This window comes from Loxodonta africana, chromosome 25 (genome assembly GCF_030014295.1).
Source record: "Loxodonta africana isolate mLoxAfr1 chromosome 25, mLoxAfr1.hap2, whole genome shotgun sequence".
NCBI lineage: Eukaryota > Metazoa > Chordata > Mammalia > Proboscidea > Elephantidae > Loxodonta > Loxodonta africana.
Genome location: NC_087366.1, coordinates 26,350,467 through 26,369,947, shown reverse-complemented (window position 1 = coordinate 26,369,947; position 19,481 = coordinate 26,350,467). Strand labels below are relative to the sequence as shown.

General features: G+C 44.4%; 1 protein-coding gene across 2 annotated transcripts in view; it reads right to left on the bottom strand.

The window, feature by feature from the left end:
- The window catches only part of ASTN1 (astrotactin 1), a 388,929-nt gene that overhangs the window by 39,222 nt on the left and 330,226 nt on the right, over positions 1 to 19,481 (bottom strand). For both annotated transcript variants that reach the window (XM_064276603.1, XM_003410879.4), the window contains exons 17-18: positions 8,759 to 9,027; positions 1,824 to 1,957 (exon numbers count right to left, since the gene is read on the bottom strand). In XM_064276603.1, coding sequence (XP_064132673.1) covers positions 1,824 to 1,957; positions 8,759 to 9,027 — 403 coding nt within the window. The remainder of the gene's footprint in view (positions 1 to 1,823; positions 1,958 to 8,758; positions 9,028 to 19,481) is intronic.

Genomic DNA, 19,481 nt, shown 5'->3' with positions numbered 1-19,481 from the left:
CTGCCATGTAACAACTCAGAGGACAATGTTCACCAGACCAGTCTCCCACTGACTGGTTTCCTCATGTGGGCGCTTGCTCCTGCTCACTTGATCTTCCTGATACCCCAGGCTCTCGTTCCCCCTTCGACTCATGCTTCTCCAGTTTATCTTCCCAGCACTCTCAGTTAGACACAGTGTTTCCCTGGCTTTGTTTTTACTCCCAGGGAAATGCCATATTAGAAGCTAAGAGGTGTTCCTGCCTTAGGTCCGGGCCCTTTAGGACTCAAATCAGCTCAGCCAGTTCTGTCTAGCTTTCTCCTGAGGAGAAGGAAATTGGATATGTTCATTCTCAGACAACCACCTTTGTAGCACTTGGTCCTGTACTCATGCCTCAAATACAGACACCCCCTAGTACTTACCTCTGGTCCTGATCTTCCCAGTCCATACTTGTTCTGGAGCATCCTTTCCTATAGCTTTGGCTCCATCTTTTGGGGTTGACTTAAATCTCTAGTGTTCAGTTTTTTTGCAGAGCTCCAGGCCATCTTTCCATCTGCCACTGGGCAGCTGTCCAGGACTGCCCCACAGTACCTCCAGAACTGAACCGGCTTCCTCGTCAAACCTGCTTATCCTTAAATGTTTCTTTTCTCAATTGTGGCATATCTATCTTCCAGCCACCTAGGTCAGAAATTTTAAGGCCTTTCTCAACTTCTTCTTCCTCCTCATCCCCACATTCAATCAATCACTAAGCACTCTTGGTTCTACCCCAAAAACATCTCTCAGTTTTATCCTCTCTATACTATACTGGCTAAGAACCTGGTCTCTTAGCTCTGCTTCCTGATCTGTGACCTTGGAAAATGTATTCAATCCATCTCTTTAGTTGCCTAGTCCTGCTGTAATGTAAATACCTCAAGCAGGTGGCTTTAAAGAACAGATATTTATTTTCTCATAGTTCTGGAGGCTAGAAATCCCAATCAGCATCTCAGTTGTGTTGATTCCTTTTCCGTTTGGTAGCACTGGACATTCCCTGCTTTTTGGCAATCCTCACATGGTCTCTGTCTTCTCCTGTGTGTTCATGCCTCTGTGTCTATGCTGCTTTTTTTTAATAACTCAGAAGTGATTACATTTAGAACCCTCCCAACTCAAAAAAAAAAAAAAAAAAACACACTCAAGTATGATCTAATTAACAAAGAAAACCCTATTTTCAACAGGATCACACCCACAGGCTTAGGATTCCCATACATATTTTGGGAGAATACATTTTAATTTATAACACCATCTGAGTTTGTTTCTTTGTCTATTAAATGGGGGAGGGGATGATAACAACACATAACTGCTTAGCACGGTGTCTAGCCCACAGGAAGCGCTCAGTAAAAGGTTGTGTTGTTGTGCTGCCAAGGTCTATGCAGGGTCTCATTATAGCTCTCTAACTTCCTCCATTGCAACAGCACTTTCACCTCCCTTATCTGGCCATACTCATTATTTCACAGTTAATCCTCTTCTTTACCCATTTGCCAACCGTACCTATTAATACTTTCTTTACCTTTGAGGAGAAGTTCAAGTGCCATCCCCTCCATGAAATTGTCACCATTCCCCGGATTCAGACTTGAATTCCCTCTTCAAAGCTCATACTTTCTTTAAATGTCTTCTATAGCACTTGTCAAGCTATTTCTTTTACTGTGACAATTTATGTAAATGCCTGCCCGCCCTAGCAGATGGAAAGCTCCTTGAAAGCAGGTACTGACTGTGTCATATTCTCCTTTCTGTTCCCTAGTACCTAGCCCATTTGTTTGCGGAATGGTGTTGAGGTACACGTGCTAGAGAGAGGCAGAGAAAGGGTACCGTACACCGGCTGTGGGAGGGGCGCACAGGTGGGGAGTCCATCAGCTCCAAAAGCAGTGGAGTCACAGCGACACCAGTCCTCAATGACATCTCCAGTCCCTGAGCACCAGAGAGAGCTCATGGTGGCCTCCTGCAAGAGCTGCAAGAGAGGGCAGAGAAAAGGAGGTATTGTCAGGAAGCCAGGGCTGGGCCGTCAGAATCAACAGATGGAATATCCAGGCTCAGCTTAGCCCTAAATAGCCTCCAAAAGTAATTACACTGCTTTACCAGTTTGGGGTCTAAAATCCCTGCCACAGAAGGTTGTTTCTGGGAAGTGTGGGCTCGTAGGAACTCTGAGACCTTGTAGGAATCACTTAGCAAAATGGTTCATGCCTGTGGTTAAGGGCCATTACCTTGGAAGTCATACTCCACCTCCATCTCTTCTTTATTCCACTCTGTCACTCCACACCTTGAGCTTACCAGATATCATCGGAGTGGCCAGCCTTTACAGCTCTTCTCTTGCCCAGAGGCACTTAGTCCCTTTTCAGATGCCTTCGTGCAGCATCTTTATCTGACCTCTCCACCCTGCCCCAGTGTTTCCTCTGCATTCCTTCTGCATTTGTACCACAATTACAATATTTTTGCAATTCTGCCTTGGGTTTTGAATATGCATTAGGCCTTTCTTTCCTAGTAGATCTTGAAAGGGAGAAGTATGTGACCCACTGCTAGGTGCTGGGTGCTTGGGGAGCCAGCCCTGGGTGAGAACCCGGCTTTGCCAATCACTGTCATGTGACCCGGGGCAAGTTCCGTAAACTCTGTTTCCTCAGTGGTAGGTGGGGATAGCAGTAGTACTTCCCTCATAGGCTTGTTGTGAAGAATAAATGAAATAATATATGCCAAAGGCAGAGCATGGTACCTGCCATACATTAGTCACCAATAAATGCCAGCAATTATGACTGTCTCTGAATGGCAGAGTTGAGTCTTACATAGAATTTTGTAACCACCACAGAGTCTGGCACAATTCCCTACATATAATAGTTTCATACAGATGTTTACTCTTAAGTAAAAGGCAAAAGGTTAAAATTAGAACAATGAGGGGACAGAACTTGTAATAGGGACAATTCCCTGGTGAATTAGGAGTACTGACCCCTCAGCAGGGCCTGCTACCCAACCCCAACTCAGGGTGAGACAGAGGGTGAGACCGGCCACAGGGCGCATGACAGTCCCAAGCTAGCCAAGGTCAGAGCTTTCTCTTTCATTCGGCTCAACATCTGTAGCCTCTGCTTTGCCTTGTGACTCTCCTTTCCCTGGCCCACTCTCACCACACCCATACTAATCAGTGAATCAGAGAAATGAAGCCTAGCTATGCCAGAAATTTTTAGATAAAACTTCAAAAAAGAAACAGAAGGAAAGGAGGGAGGGAGGAAGGGAGGGAGAAAAAAGAAGTAACTTTACAGCAATCAAAAGGTACAAGCCCAAGACCACTATCCTGTGTCCTATTCCTAAGTACAGCAGAACTTACCATAGGCTATCTTAGGTTACAATCAATGGAATAAAGGTCCTTACTGACGCCGCTTCTCAGATTGGGAGCCTCTAGGGAGCAAGCACCAAATCTTGAGCATAACTATGATTTGCGTAGTTTTATAATTTATAAGGCCCTTTCAGATACTAACATTGTCGTTTGAGCTCCATGATAAAAGTGATCATGGTTTACAGTGGAGAAAAATGAGGGTCAAAGAGGTCACATAACTTGCTCAGGGTCACAGTCAAGTGAGTGAGGCAGTGCCAGAAGCCTGAGCTCAACATGACTGACTCGAAGTCTTGGGCTTTTTCCATCAAGCTCTCTTAATTAACACTGTAGCCACTAGCTCCTAGCACAAAGCCTGGCACACAGTAGGTGCTCACTTTATGCTTGACCTGACTGAACCAAATTCAAATCAAAAGGTATATTTTTTGAAACTAGAAAAACAGAGAAATTGTTCCTGCTGCTGTACAGAGTCTTCAATCAGTAATTATTGGCTAGGCACCAGTGAGGGGCCATTTCCTGTGCTAAGCATTAGGAATACACTGCTGTGTGAGACATATATGGTTCCTGTCTTCATAAAGTTTACAGCCTGGTAACAAATAAACAAATGAAAATTACACACATAACCAAAAAACTAAAACTCTGGTAAAAAGGCTATGATGGAAAAGGACAAGACGCTTTGAATACATATGGCAGTGGGTAAGGGGAGGGGTGACCTTTGTAGAGGGGCTTGGGGAAACCTCCATGAGGATTAAGCATTTTAATCTGAGCCCTGAGGGAAGGAACAGGAGTTATTTGGTCAGAAAAATTGGAAAGAAGGGCCCAAGTGTTCCAGGTGGGGGCAAAAAAAAAAAATTAAGAAGGCCTCCTCCTGGATGAAACTTGACTTCTAAAAACAACTGGAAAAAGGCTAGTGTGGCTGTAAGGGACAGAGTGAGGGATAAAGAGATGCTCAGCCATAAGAAGGAGGCAGGGCCACATCACAAAGGGTCTTAAGGGCCATGGGAAGGAGGGGACTTACATTCCAAGAGCAATGGGAACCCATTAAAGTGTTTTACACAGAGGGGCAACATGGTCAGATTTGCACTCCAAAGAAGTAAGGACAAACACCTATGATGGTGAATGTTTTCAAAGGCATTTCTTCAAAACTTTGACATTCCTCCTTTGCTCTACTCCACCCTAAGAGCTCCTACAATCTGAATGGTGGGCTACAGGTGATGGGCTAGAGAAAGCTATGTGGGAGCAGAAGAGTAGAATCAAGAAGGAAACCTTTTGGAAGGGGAAAAAAAAAAAAAAAGAGGGAAGAGAAAGGGAAATTACATTTTACTTAATACCTACGATGTGCCAGGCATTGCATGGGGCAGCCCATCTCCTTCAATCCTGATTCCAGGAAAGACATAGGAATTTTCCATTTTTGTTGTTTTCTTTCACCTCTAAGGAGAGCAGCTGAGCTTTCAAGCCTATTTCATCCATCCATTCATTCATCCATTTACTCTTCCAACTATGCACAGATCACTGCTAGGCACTGGAAGTCCATAGAAGAAAAAACATTCCTCATAGTCTAGAGGGAAAACGGGCTTGTAAACAACTACGATAGTAGGTGATGTATGCTTTAAAGGATGTATGTACATGTACAATGGGAGCTACATGAAGGAACACCTGGGTTTGCCTAGGAGAGTCAGGAAGAGTTTCTGACATGATGTTCGAGCTGAAACTAGAAACAATAATAGGAGTTTGCTAATGGGGAAAAGTGGGAGAGAGCATTCCTGGGAGAGAGAATTATAAGTCTGAAGGGCCAGATACATGAAAGGACACGTTGTCTTCCGTCTGAGGAGGTACAAGGAGTTAAATTTTGGCATATAAAGTATATGGTATGGAGTGGTAACAACCTAACCAGGTAAACAAAGACAAAATCGAATCATGAAGTACTGAATGATATTCTAAGAATGTTCGATTTTATTCAACAGGTTATGCGGAGCCATTGAATTACTTTAGTGCAATATACTCTGGAGCCCTATTAGAGAGATGATTCAGATCAGTCTGGTCTAGTAGGGAGACTAGTAAGAAGGCTACTGTAATAAATAAGGCAGTGGCCTGACATGACGATAGATGTCTGAACTAGTTAGGGATATGATGGGGGTATTGTAAAAACAGGATGAATTTAAGAGATATTTGTGGCTCTTGGATGACAGAAGAGATTTTAGAGAGTGACAAGGAAAATCTAGGAAGCATCTCTTATCTCCAATTTGAGCAACTTGGTGGAATATAGTGTCATTCATTGTGATGGAGGCACAGCAGGTATGGGGAACAAGTTTAGGGTGGAAGATGATAAGTTCAAGTTTGGAAATGTTGGGTTGGAGATATCCAGTTGTGATATGGTAGATGATAGCTCCATTATATGGTTTGACCTTCTTGTTTCTAGATTATGATCACAAGTTGTACCAAAATATGACACCAGACATCATCTCATGCACAGAGGAAAAGCACTGCGCCCCAGAGAGGTTTGGGAAATTGGTGCAAAGATATACCATAGAGGTAGGATTAGAACTCACACACTGAGTTCCTTCCCTCTACTCCTCCTTTGCTTCTTCACTCCTCATCTCCAGAAGGAGAACCAGTAGGGGCTTGGGGACTCTGGAAAAAAGGGCAAAATTAGAAGGGGAAACAGAGGAGAAGAGAGAATGGCAAAGACAGAATGTGACTAGGAAGTAGGGAGGGAAGAAACATGTGATGGCGACTGAACTACAGCTGAGATCTTGTCATCAACTGAATTGTGTCCCCCCAAAATATATGTCAACTTGGCTAGGCCATGATTCCCATTATTATGTGATTACCCACCATTTTGTCATCTGATGTGATTTTCCTATGTGTTGTAAATCCTACCTCTATGATGTTAAGGAGGCAGGATTAGAGGTAGACATTAATGAGGCAGGACACAATCTACTAGATTAGTTTATATTTTGAGTCAATCTCTTTTGAGATATAAAAGAGAGAAGTGAGCAGAGAGACAGGGGGGCCTCACACCACCAAGAAACAAGAGCCAGGAGAACAGTGTGTCCTTTGGACCCAGGGTCCCTGCACTGAGAAGCTCCTCAACCAGGAAAGATTAATGATAAGGATCTTCCCCCAGTGCTGACAGAAACAGAAAGCCTTCCCCAGAGCTGGTTTGAATTCAGACTTCCAGCCTCCTAGGCTGTGAGAGAGTAAGTTTCTCTTTGTTAAAGCCATCCACTTGTGGTATTTCTGTTATAACAGCACTAGATGACAAAGACAGGCCTCATGGCTGATGTGTTTAGAAATCAAAGTGTTCAAAATAGGGCCACACCCTCTCTTAAAGCTGGGGTGGGTAGAAAAGGAAGGGCTGAGGTTTGGCAAGTAGGGGAGGCAGGAAAGGGCTTGCTAAAGACAGACCTCCATAGGTCAACTTCCTCACTTTTCCCAAGGCCCCCTTGCAGAAAGCAGGGACTCTGAGCCCTCCTTGCCCACCAAGCTCTGTGTTATTCTGTGACTGTGCAGGGCCTGGTCTGTAGGCTGGTCCCATGTGTGAGCTCAGGAAAATGGCACAGGAGCTCTGAGGTATTGGCTGCAGCAGCCCTGGGTTCTCAGGGAAGCTAACGTGGGGCAGGTAAGGGGAGGGGCAGTCAGGGTGCTAGATTCAAGTCCATGGCAACCTGGCCCCACCCTCTCTTCATCATTTCAAGCCCATCTGGAGTGGTGTCCTCTCTCCCACTCCTCTTCCCATAGCCCCCTCTATCAGTCTGTAGAGGAAGCTGTAGGCCCAAAGGAACAGTTTATCTTTTTTTGTTGTTGTTCTTGTGAAAAGCTTATTTTCGGGCACTCAACAAAATATCCTTTCAGGAGCAGGCAGGTGAGAGAAATATATACACATGCAAAATCCCTCCTGATGGTCTAAGTATCACCTGTAAAAGTATCTGTGACACAGCAGGTGTCCCTTAAAGGAGAAAAAAAGAAAGAAATTATCACCCCTTTGGGATGGGCACACCTTTCAGGCAGGTAAGCAGCTCAATGCTGTGACCCTAATATGCCTTGCCTCAAGCCTGCCTGTCTTAGTCATCTAGTGCTGCGATAACAGAAAAACCACCAGTGGATGGCTTTAACAAAGAGAAATTTCTTTTCTCACAGTCTAGTAGGCTACAAGTCCAAATTCAGGGTGTCAGCTCCAGGGGAAGGCTTTCTCTCTCTGCCAGCTCTAGAGGAAGATCCTTCTTGTCAATTTTCCCCTGGCCTAGGAGCTTCTTGTGTAGGAACCCCAAGTCCAAAGAATGTACTCTGCTCCCAGCACTGCGTTCTCAGTGGTATGAGGCCCCTCCTCTTTTCTGGCTTCCTTTTCCTTTTTACCTCTTGTAAGATAAAAGGTGGTGCAGGCCACACCTCAGGAAAACTCCCTGTACATTGGATCAGGAATGTGACCTTAGCAAGGGTGTTACAATCCCACCCTAATCCTCTTTAACATAAACTTACAATCACTAAATGGAGGACAACCACACAATACTGGGAATCATAGCCTAACCAAGTAGACACATATTTTGGGGGGACAAGATTCAAACCATGACACTGCCTTTGGCTACAGTCTCAGAAGTCTCACACCCTGAGGTTTTTTTTGGTAGTGGTGGTGGTGGTGGTGGTGGTGGTGGTGTGTGTGTGTGTGTTGACCCACTCTGTTCTTCAAGTCCTTCTCTGGAGTTCAGTGAGCTAGGAGAATGAGCTGTCACTGACTCTGGCACACATCTTCAACTTATTTTTGGGGTCCATTCATTTCCTCCTGAGTGTTTTTGTGAAGGAAGAAGAAGAGGCAAGGAGAAGTGCTTTGGAAATGTCATGATTTAGCATAGATCTGCTGGACACGGCATTTTGTTGTGCGAACCATAGATGGGCAGGAAACCAACCACCTTCCAGGCTCAGGCTGCTGAGTCCTGCCTTTGGGATCTGTGCCTGATATGCCCTTTCTCGTCTAACTGCAGCTGGTCGCAGGTTTGGGGACGAGTTAGGGGAGCTGGCTCTACCTCCCACGCCAGTGGTCATGATCCCATGCCAACAAGGGTGGGACAGAGCTGCACCTCCTTCCTACAGTTGTCCCTCTGAAGCATTAAGGCTCTCTGAACTATGACTTTGGTGATGGTGAGTTGTGCCTCCTTATCTACCTACTTCCTTCCAGACCTTGTTGCTCAAACAACTCCATAAGTGCTGAGCTGTGACTCCTGAGTCATACTACAGTGGGTGTTGTGGATGCATTGATTTGATTTAATATGCAAACATGCAAATATAAGCAAATTAGGTGTCTGGATTAGCTAAACAGAGTCTCACTATCCATATTCTAGCAAGGAGCTCAACAGCGCACTGCAACTTCCTTATGCCCTTCAGAAAGCCTTTGCTGTTGTCGATGCCTTCCAGAGCCAAGATTCACAGGCCTCTTACCCTCTGGGTCTGGTTGTTGGTCACCAGTTCATAGATGGGGGATGCTCTGGTCACTTCTAGCAGAACCGGCTCAGCAGGGGTGTCAGGACTAGAAGTCACGTGGCACAGGGGGCAGGACGAGGGGCATCGTCCTTTGCTCTGGCATTCCATACGGACTCCAGCTGCCATGCGCTTGGTGCCAGATTCAGACAGGCTGACAATGTACTCTGGAAATGTGAGGACCTTGGGGTCTCTTTCCCGCTCCTCTGACTCATCAGATGGGGAATTGCCTGTCAGACACAAGAGGAAAAGAAACGGTGAAGGAGGGGAAAGAGCAAGGACTGGCATGATCCTGTGGCCTCTCAGGGCTGGGGTCAAATCCTTGAGATGGGGTAAGAATGTGATTTTGTTGTCCCACTTAATTTGGGGACCCACCCCTCTCAGTGGCCCACGGAGTTGGAAATAATCCCTTCCAATGTGAGACCAGGTCAATCCTCTCTGACCATCATCAGCTCCACTGGTCCTCTCGTGGGGTCTGTGCTGATGACCATCATCATAACACAAACAACAGTGATTGTTCCATGACTCAGTTCCTTCACCTATAAAGTCAGGATATTAACAGTACCTACCTCCAGCATTGGGTAATGAATAAATGGCAAAAATATTTTTAAAGCATGTATCACAGTGGCTGGTTCATGTCAAACCATCATCATAACAGCTTAATCAAAATTATAGCTAAGATTCATCAAGCCTTTACTATGAAAGGGAGATCTGTTCAAGATATCACTTAAACCTTGCAACAACCCCCCACATGGAGTTCTATCATTATACCTATTTTACAGGTGAGGAAAGTGAAACCAAGAGCCTCAAATTCTCACAGTGAGTATATTGTGACAGCTGGGATTTGAGTCCAGTTTTGTCTGATTCGAAAGCCTCTAAGTCTTAAGGAAAGAACAGGGCTCCTCTGCTTCGTTATTAGTCAATGACTTGAAAATGGAGATGGTTTTTTTAAGAAAAGATTTGTATTCTAAAAGCTGGGAAATTTGTATTCCACATCACTCTTGTTTGATGAGTGAAAGACAGTTAGGGAAACTCTTGGTCCATTTTTGGTGGCAAATATGGGAGATGCCTACCAGAAAACAATAGTTTTTTCCCTATGCAAGAAAGCACTGCTTCGTGTTTCTCTTCCCAGCTCTCATGGTTCTCTACTTAACCTATTAATTGTAAGGGAAGATCGAAATGGGTTGCTTAAGAAATCTCTGACTCCTTTCAGCTCAGTTGCCGTCCTGAACATGAACTGATTCTAGGAAGACCACTGGGCTTTTGGAAACAATGGGCAGATATAGAACATTCATTCAGGTCCTCCCGGGCTCATGAAGAATGCAACACTTGATGGGCCGGATCTTTGGGGAAACTGGCTGGAAGAAATTGCAAAGTGGTTCCAGAAGATGATTGTGAGATATGACTCATCGACTTCATAAAAGAGTTTTCTCCTATGGGGTCCTTGGAGCTCTCTGCTATTCTCTCCCTTGTTTGCTGTGTGATAGGAGCCCATTTGGACATGCTATGAGAAATTCAGCACTGTTGTTTCCCAGATGAGCACCATCATTGTGCGGATGACGCATTTTTACCCAGCAGCCCCACTGACGCGGGGCTCTTCCAGTGTGCTAAGGGAAAGGATCCACTCCGTGACTGTAAATATAGGACAGAATTCATTTCTCATTTGCATTTTGTTTAATAATAGATTTGGGGTTTAGCACAAGTCCTTCCTAGATTATAAAATAACTGCATAAGAGACGCTCCCAGGCACATGTACTGCAGCACTATTCACAATTGCCAAAAGGTAGAAACAACCCAAATGCCCATCAACAGATGAATGGATAAAGAAAATGTGGTATGTACACACAACGGAATATTACCCTGCCAAAAAGAAAAACGAAGCCCTGATACATAGTGCGACATGGATGAACTTTGAAAACATTATGCTGAGTGAAATAAGACAAACACAAAAGGAAAAAAGTACTGTATGATCTCACTAATGTGAAACACTTAGAATAGGTAGACATCAGAATTTAACACTGGATACTGGGGCAGGAGGGAAGAGAAATACGGGAATCTTTGTTTAGCTATCATTGAATTCCTGTTGATGAACATGGAAAATATGGCAGTGGATGTTGCTGATGGTTGTAGAACATGATTGACGTAATTGGTTTCATTGGATTGTACAAGTGAAAAATGTTGAAGTGGCCAATGTTGTGTTACCTACATCTTTACAACAATAATTAAAAAAAGAACTGCATAACTACATACCAAAACCAAGAACGATGGCAACAAGTAGGAGGCCCAGAGGCCCATCCCAGCTAGCCCCAAAGTCACTAATCCACATGAAAATCTTTACTGAGGTTCATGTTTATGCAACTCAGTCAACCCCCTGTTGGGAATATTTGCAAAGTGGCCACAATCTGGCTCAGGATTTTCCTCACCCAGCCCCTTCCCAGGCCCCTAATCTTCTTTACGAATAATTGGGTGGGGGAGGTGAAGAAGCCATGGTGCTGCGGTGGTTAAGCACTTGGCTGCTAACCAAAAGTAGGGGTGGGGTGAGATGATAAGATCCTCGGCATGATTTTTGGACAAATAGGACATCATTCATGGAGAGAATAAATGAAATTCCAAAAAAAATAAAGTAGTAAAGATACAGTGCTTCTTTTCAAGATAAAAATTTTTTTAAAAAATTTGTCTTACAAGCTTTGTCAGAGGGCTCAAAGTTCTCTTGGTTGTCCTCCAAGCATATTACGATCAAATGTATTTCATTATCAACCCATAGCCCTCCGTGTTGAGAATATGTTCACCAAAGACGAGGGGAAAAGGATTTCCATAGAGTGACCAGCAGATGGTGATATCAGTCTAAAATGCCTTCTATGACTAGAAAAGGAAAGAGGCAGTAAATTTTGCATGACCACCTTGGAACCATGGAAAATCAAGCTCTGTAAAAGTAAAGGGCACAAATGGTTAACATGTTCGACTACTAAGTGAGAGGCTGGATGTTTGAGTCTACCTAGAGGTGCCTGGGAAGAAAGGCCTGGCTATCTGCTTCCAAAAAATCAGCCATTGAAAACCCTACAGAGCATAGTTATACTCTGACACACATGGGATCGCTATGAGTCGGAGCCAGCTTGAGGGCAAATGATTTTCAAAACAAAGCTACTGTAAAAAATTAGTGTAGTTAGAAGTTTTTCCAATTGTATCATAAAATATTGGGGACGTAAAACAATTCCCTAAAACATCTTAAGGAGAAAAATATACAGTAAGAAACATAAGGGAAAATAAAATTCACGTGGAGTAAAAGTTACTTTGAGGGGAGAATCATATGCTTCCAATCTTTCTGTCACCCAAAATACATAGGAACTGCCTCCACCCCCACCATGCACACACCCATATATCCCGCTCCTTCCTTAGGCTGCACCCGTCACAGACAAAAGAGGCCACTAGAGGGCACTGTAACTCCAAACACAGCCTGAAGCTGAGTTCTGCCAGCCTTTCAGCCCTCCAGCTCTTTATCATTAAGGCCTGTAAAAAAAAAAAAGTTGCTGCTAAACATTTGAGGGGCTGTTCCCCTTGCTGCTGTCTTCTGGCTGTCCCAATTAAAAGCAAGATGCATCTAATCTCTCTCAATATCCCTCATCCCTGAAAAGACGGCAAGGCTAGGGGCTAAACACTGACGGCAGGAGGGCGCAGGAGATGGTGGAAGACCTCTAAACTTTGTTTTCCTTAAGAACCACATTTTCCATTTCCTGAAAAAATTCAGGTCCGTATAAAAAGGGCCTTGCTGGAGGCCAAGACCCACCGTCCCTCTGGCCCCCTCATCCTGTATGTAGCATGGGGAGAAGCTAGATTTACACAGAAGTCATGAGCAGCAAGCTCCCAAAAGCCACTTAGACCCCAGCAAAGAAGAGAGTTGTGAGCCTGAGCGAGATTTTTCAAAGAAGAAAGACATTTTCTATGCGCAGTTAAAGATACAATTGGGAAATACTCCTTAAAGTGATGGAGTCCGGTGGTGAGGGCCCAGATTAGTCTCCCTCTGCAGTTTGAATCCGCCAGGTGCTCCTTGGAAACTCTATGGGGCAGTTCTACTCTGTCCTATAGGGTCGCTATGAGTCGGAATCAACTTGACGGCAGTGGGTTGGGTTATGGGTGGCCCGAAGAAAGCACCAATAACCACCATATCTCTGGCAAGTGGAAGAGCAGCTCAGGTCCTAAAGCTTCTTTGACCTTTGCTTTTACGTTTGTGTTGGAGGGGCGCTAGAATGGTTTGTGTGTGGGGAGCTGTAATGGGGAGACTCCACTTTACCTTCTCATGGTGAATGACTCCCCGCTTCCATCGCCTACTCCTATTATAGTGCTTTCGTACTTCTCTCTTCTACCCTAGGTAGGATTGCCCTAGTAATTTGAGGCACTATGCAGTCTCTCGGTTAAAGGAATATTCTATTTCAGCAAGCGCACAAACTTCTGAACAGAAGAAACAAGTTACAATGAGACGTTATACAAGCAAAGATTATAAACAACAAAAGTGCCTTCTGATCAAACGCCCAGGGGTAGCCGCACCTCCCCGAATGCTGGGTCAGTTTGCAGAATTCACCCCCTTTACCATCACAGGGAGCTCTAGAGTTGGGCCGTGACACTTAGCTTTCCTACAAGGAGAACAGCCAAGATTAAGTGTAGTTAACAACCTCAAACCTGCAAAGCATTTTGCAAAGACAGTCTGCTATAAATAAATGCCATTTGCTTTAGGCTAAATCTGTATCTTACAGCACACAGTGGATGAATTTCCCTAACAAAATATTGTGGCATGAGAATATTGGCATTCTCAACGGTCACATCTCACTGTGGTTGTGTCCATGTCCTTAGGCATGTACACATTGACCTGCCTAGACTTAGGAGCAGATGAGGGGGATAAAAGTGACCGTCCCATTCTCATGCAGGGTCTGCTCTGCTGGTGGGAATTGACAGGTTGTAAAAGTGAATTAGTCACTGTAAAGTAAATTGGTACAATTCCTGTTGGATTCTGGAACTACTTAAGAATCTCTGTCCTGAGTTGGTGCCCTAGGCAATGAGATGCCAATGACATCACAGCTAGAACTACAGAGCCAGTTCATTAGGCAGCAAAGAAATCAAATGTAAACGGTTCGGATCCCAGCTTTGGAGAACAGCTTAGGATCTGCAGAGAAGAAGGCTTGACACAGAGTGAGGGTGAGTGAAGCACAGCCATGGCAACCTGTGCCCTGAAGCCCACCAACACCCTGCATTCCAGGACAGACCTCCACCCCAGCCTGCTCCTGCTAAAAGCAGGTGTCCTGGAGTTATCTGAATTCACATTTCTACCCATCCCCAAGCTCAAAGCCTTCTCTCAGGATGTTTAATCACACCTTTGGACAATAAATAAATAAATAAATAAATAGATATTTTTTTTTGGACAGAGAGGTGGAAGTAACTCTGGACTCAAACTGAACTCCTAAAATTGCCAGGGTGACTTGTTCTCTGAGACCCAAACACAACTCAATACAATGAATGGGTAGTTAGGGAAAAGAAGATAGGGCATAAAGCAACCACTTCCCTCTGCAGCTCTGTGAGATAATGAGTGCCCTGGGTTTAGGCAGGAACCCTGGTGGCTCACTGGTTAAGACCTACGGCTACTAACCAAAAAGTCAGCAGTTCGAATCCACCAGCTGCTCCTTGGAAACCCTATGGGGCAGTTCTACTGTGTCCTATAAGGTCCCTATGAGTCGGAATTGAGTTGATAGCAACAGGCTCGGGTTTTGGGGGTTGGGCAGGGACTGTATCTTTTTCATCGCTGAAACTACTTTGCCTACGTTAGGTGCCTATGTCTGTGCCTGTGTCTGTGTCTATGTCTATATGCTTGGGCATCCGCTTGAATGCCCGACTGGCAGCCCAAGCTCAGCACATCCAGACCTGTGCATCACCTCTACACGCTCCCCAGCATCCTGTTCGTCCTATTATAGGTCCTAGCTCAGCAAACAGCACCACCAGCTTCCTAGTTGCTCAAGCCAGAAATCCTGGCTTCATCCCTGTTTTCTCTGGCTCTCTCAATCCATCACCCAGTCTTCTTAAATCTACATTATTTCCCCAAGCCATCCACTTTTCTCCATACCCACTGCTGCCCGGGAGAAGGAGTAGTTTAAGACTGTCTGGGTTTGATTTCTGACCTTACCACTTGCTAGCTGTACAATTTGGGGCAAGTTGCTTTATCTCTCTGTGCCTGGGTTTTCTTGTATACAAACCCAAACAAACAAACAAACCCACTGCCCATAGAGTGGATTCGGACTCATAGCGGCCCTATAGGACAGAGTAGAACTGCCCCACAGGGTTTCCAAGGCTGTAATCTTTATGGAAGCCGACTGACACAACTTTCTACCTTGGGGCAGCTGGTCAGTTCAAATGCCAACCTTTCAGTTGGCAGCCAAGCGCTTAACCACTGTGCCAACAGGGTTTCTTCAGTTGTATATAAAATTGGGATAATAATTGAACTCATTCAGTAAGTTTGTGGTAACAATTATCTGATATAATCCATGACGTGTGCTTAGAACAGTGCCTGGGACATAGTGAGTGCTCTCTCAGTTTTATTATTCTCACATTGCCTGTTTACATTACGTGTCCTGCCCATCACCACCACAAAGGGTGGGCTCCTTTAAACAACGAAACGATGTCTTGTTCTCTACCACTATATCCCCCACAGTGCCTAACTAATGCATTCAACGATTCATTAAACAAATATTTATTGAATGCCTGCAAATGTTTGTTGAATTAATACATCGTTTCTAATGACTTGTATTCAGACTGACTATCCTCCGTCAGTTGTCTGCAGGTACTAACTGGACAAGCTCGGCTTAAATGCACTGCTTGTACCATTGTCCTGGGTTCTTCTGACATTTACAGTCTTCTACGAAGAAGGACATCGATCCAGAGTGGGCTCCACTGCTTTCAGGCACAAATGGGAATTATTCGGAGATGATCTAGTTGCAGAGATTTGAGGAAATAACTGCAAAAAGTACAATTTGCAAATTTTGTAAAACACATATATCTCAAAGGTCATTAATGTGCTTTGGTAATTACCATGGGGTTTAAAGGTTTAAGGATAAGAAAAGGAGTCGCTGGTTCTGGCTCTGGAGGACAGACAGTGTTATGCAACCAGGTACATTTTTCTCAGTAGTTCTCTTGTGGTTAGAACATCTGTTAGCTGTGGTCACTAACATCAAAAGTGACAAAAGGGCACAACTGGTGACCTGGGCCAGTGAAGCCACAGCTACCAAACAGTAGCTGAAGTGGAAGGTAAATCTGGGTAGGGGTCTCGGCAGCTCTGGAAGCAGAGCTATGGTGGTAGTACTGGGATTCTGCATCACACACGACCCTTCACCAGCAGAAAAGGCAGAAGTTACGATAGCGAGAGAGTGACATTCTAAACCCCAAGGGCCGTCATAAGAATGAAACATGAAAACTTGCATCAACTGCATTTTTCCTACCCTGCCCAGTGCCAGCCTGTACACAGGAGCCCTTCCAGGTTTCCAGCCTCAAGTTCATCACTGCCCATGAGCTCAGCGTAAGCCTGTCTTTCGTTTGAGATAAAGAATGGAAAGCCATTGGTTTGCAACTAACATGTTCTGACATAGTTTCAACTCCAAAGAGTTATATTCTTGTCCTTTCCTACAAATGGACTCAATTTTTTTTTTTAAGTTCTTTGTCAGAATGTATCCTTTACTTTTTGTTCTAAAAATATGGTTACTATACACTTAAGACCTAGCTCTTTGGTATTTCTTTGAGAAGTTTCTGGAAATAGCAGAAGGTTTGTGATACAATCATGGCCTGAAGTCAGACCCTCAGGAATAGCATCCATCAGTGAAGTGAGGCCCACTGTCACAACTAAACCAGTCGCTACGGACTAGACTCTGACTCATGGCGGCCCCATGTAGGTCAGAGTAGAAGTGTGCTCCAGAGAGTTTTCAATGGCTGATTTTTAGCAAGCAGATTGCTAAGTCTTTCTTCTGAGGGGCCTCTGGGTGGACTTAAACCTCCAATCTTTTTGTTAGGCTAGCAGCTGAGCACATTAACCGTTTCTACCACTTAGGGACTCTAGTGTACTAATCAAAAAAAAAAAAACTAATCAGCAGTCATTAAATACCCACCGGGCAACTCAGCGAATGCCATGAACAGGGGTGTTCAAGAAAAGATTTCTTCCGGATAATGAACATTTTTTTTTGTTTAACTGATACTTGGCCAGAAAATGCTTATTTTCCCTCTAACCCTAGTTGACATTTGTCTCTTCTAAAAATGTGGTTTTCTAATTTCCTGCCTGCCTCATGAAGCATCGCCTAACAAACAGAATTAAACCTTTCCCCAAGGTGCCTCCAGGAGATGATTTTGTACATCAATTATGACTATGCAGATTTGGAAGCTGTAGGAGACAGAAATAAAACTGTATCTATTCCCCAGAAGGCTTTTTAAAAATTGATCAATGACATAGATTATATTTTCTTAAGTTTGTCTCCTCTTAATGGGCAAGTGTTGCCAAACAAATAACTGCCAGGTTGAACTTCCTGGCTAATTAGGTTCACATTAAATTGGGTTTTTGGTGTAGGTGAAGTGCTTAGTCTTTGCCAAAATTATGAGTCCATTTTGGCATGGACACAGTACATTTTAATAACAAGTCGACTAAACTCATCAAAGCCTTTGCCAGATTCTTTTTGGTCAGTAATAGTGACATCCCATTTGGGATGAGAGGTTGGGTCAAAGAAATTACAGGATAGCAGCATACACCAACGGATTAATAAAAACCCAAAGACAGGTTTTGCTTACTGCAATCCCAATCGAACCCACCTTTTATAATCTTGGAAACTCTGGTGGTGTAGTGGTTAAGTGCTATAGCTGCTAACCAAAAGGCTGGCAGTTCAAATTCGCCAGGCGCTCCTTGGAACTCTATGCGGCGGTTCTACTCTGTCCTATAGGGTCGCTATGGGTTGCAATCAACTCAATGGCAATGGGTTTGGTTTTTTTGGTTTTATCTTAGGAGTCCCTCTGTGGCTTAAATGGTTAAGCACTTGGCAACTAACTAAAAGATTAGTGGTTCAAATCCACCCAGAGGTGCATAGGAAGAAAAACCTTTTGATCTACTTCCAAAGGTCAAAGCCATTGAAAACCCTACAGAGTGACGTTCTACTTTGAAACACATGGGGCACCATGAGTTGGAATCTACTTGATGGCAACTGGTTTGGGGATTTTTGTGCCTTAAACCTTGGGTCAAGAGAAAAGAATGAAGATAGCTCAGCGATGCAACTACCTCTTTAAGGATCCCTGGAGATCCACCTTTGTACAGCCCGAGCGTCTCAAGTAAATTCAAGAATTACTGCCAAGCCCTAAAGCTTGTACTTCAAAGCTAAACCTCTCTAGTTAGCTAGGTTGTTAGTTCCCAGTGGGCCAGAAGCTGCCTTATGCTATGCTGGATTGTAGAGGCTCTCACTCAACGCTAAGCATTCAACAAACTCACACAGAGGGTCCCTAAGAGTCGAGTAGAGTCTATGGCAAGCGGTTTGGTTTTGGTTTGATTTAGTCTTTGATGGCAGCGCAGTAGTTAAAACGCTCAGCTGCTAACTGAAAGGTCAGTGGTTCCAACCCACCAGCTGCTCCTCGGGTGAAAGATGTGGCAGTTTGCTTCCAAGATTTACAGCCTTAGAAACTCTATGGGCCTGTTCTACTTTGTCCTATCGGATCATTGTGAATCAGAACTGACCCCACCCCAACAGGCTTTGGTTAGTCTCTCATTGGCTTAACCTCCTCAAATCCCAGCCCAAAGCCTCTTAATATTCTCCACAAAGGCAAGGGCCTGAGTTGCCTCAGAAGGATTATCTGAAAGCATTTGATAAGTGCACAAATGTGGGGAGCGTGGGAGATTGGACCGATACCATAGTCCCCATACCAGTTCTGTTGAGTCGATTCTGACTCATGGCAACCCCATGTGTGTCAGAGTAGAACTGTGCTCCATGGGGTTCTCAATGGCTGATTTTTCACAAGCAGATCCCCGGGCCTTTCTTCTGAGGCGCCTCCAGTTAGACTTGAACCTTCATCCTTTTAGTTAGCAGCAGAGTGTGTTAATCATTTGCACTACTCAGGGACTCCTGGCATATCCTAAAAAAAAAAAAATTTTAAGTTTTTTTTTTTCTTTCCCCCTTCTCTGTCTTCCATCTCCATCTATATATTGAGTGAAGGAGTCCTGGTGGTATACTGGTTAAAGCGCTTGGCTGCTAACTGAAACGCCTGTGGCTCAGCCTCTCCGTGGGAGAAAAAGGTGGCAGTCTGCTGAAGATTTACAGCCCTGCAAACCCTGTGGGGCAGTTATATTCTCTCCTATATGGTCTTTATGAGTCAGAATTGACTCCATGGCAATGGGTTGTTCGCTCTGCTCCTACCCCTAGGAGAATTCATTCTACTGGCATTTTGTACCCATGTCCATAGGAGCAGCTACTACTGATTTAGACTGTACCTGGCTTTATGTCGTGTCCCACTCATTTGCAGGCTAAGGACTGATTCACCTGTGTGTCCCCAAAGCCCAGCACCTCATATTCTGTGGGCACTCACTCGATCTTGGTTAAGTTGTAATATTTTGCATTGCATTGTCTTACACCTACATTTTGAAACCTTGAGTTAGGCAATTTAACCTTGGCCTGATTTGTTTCCTTTC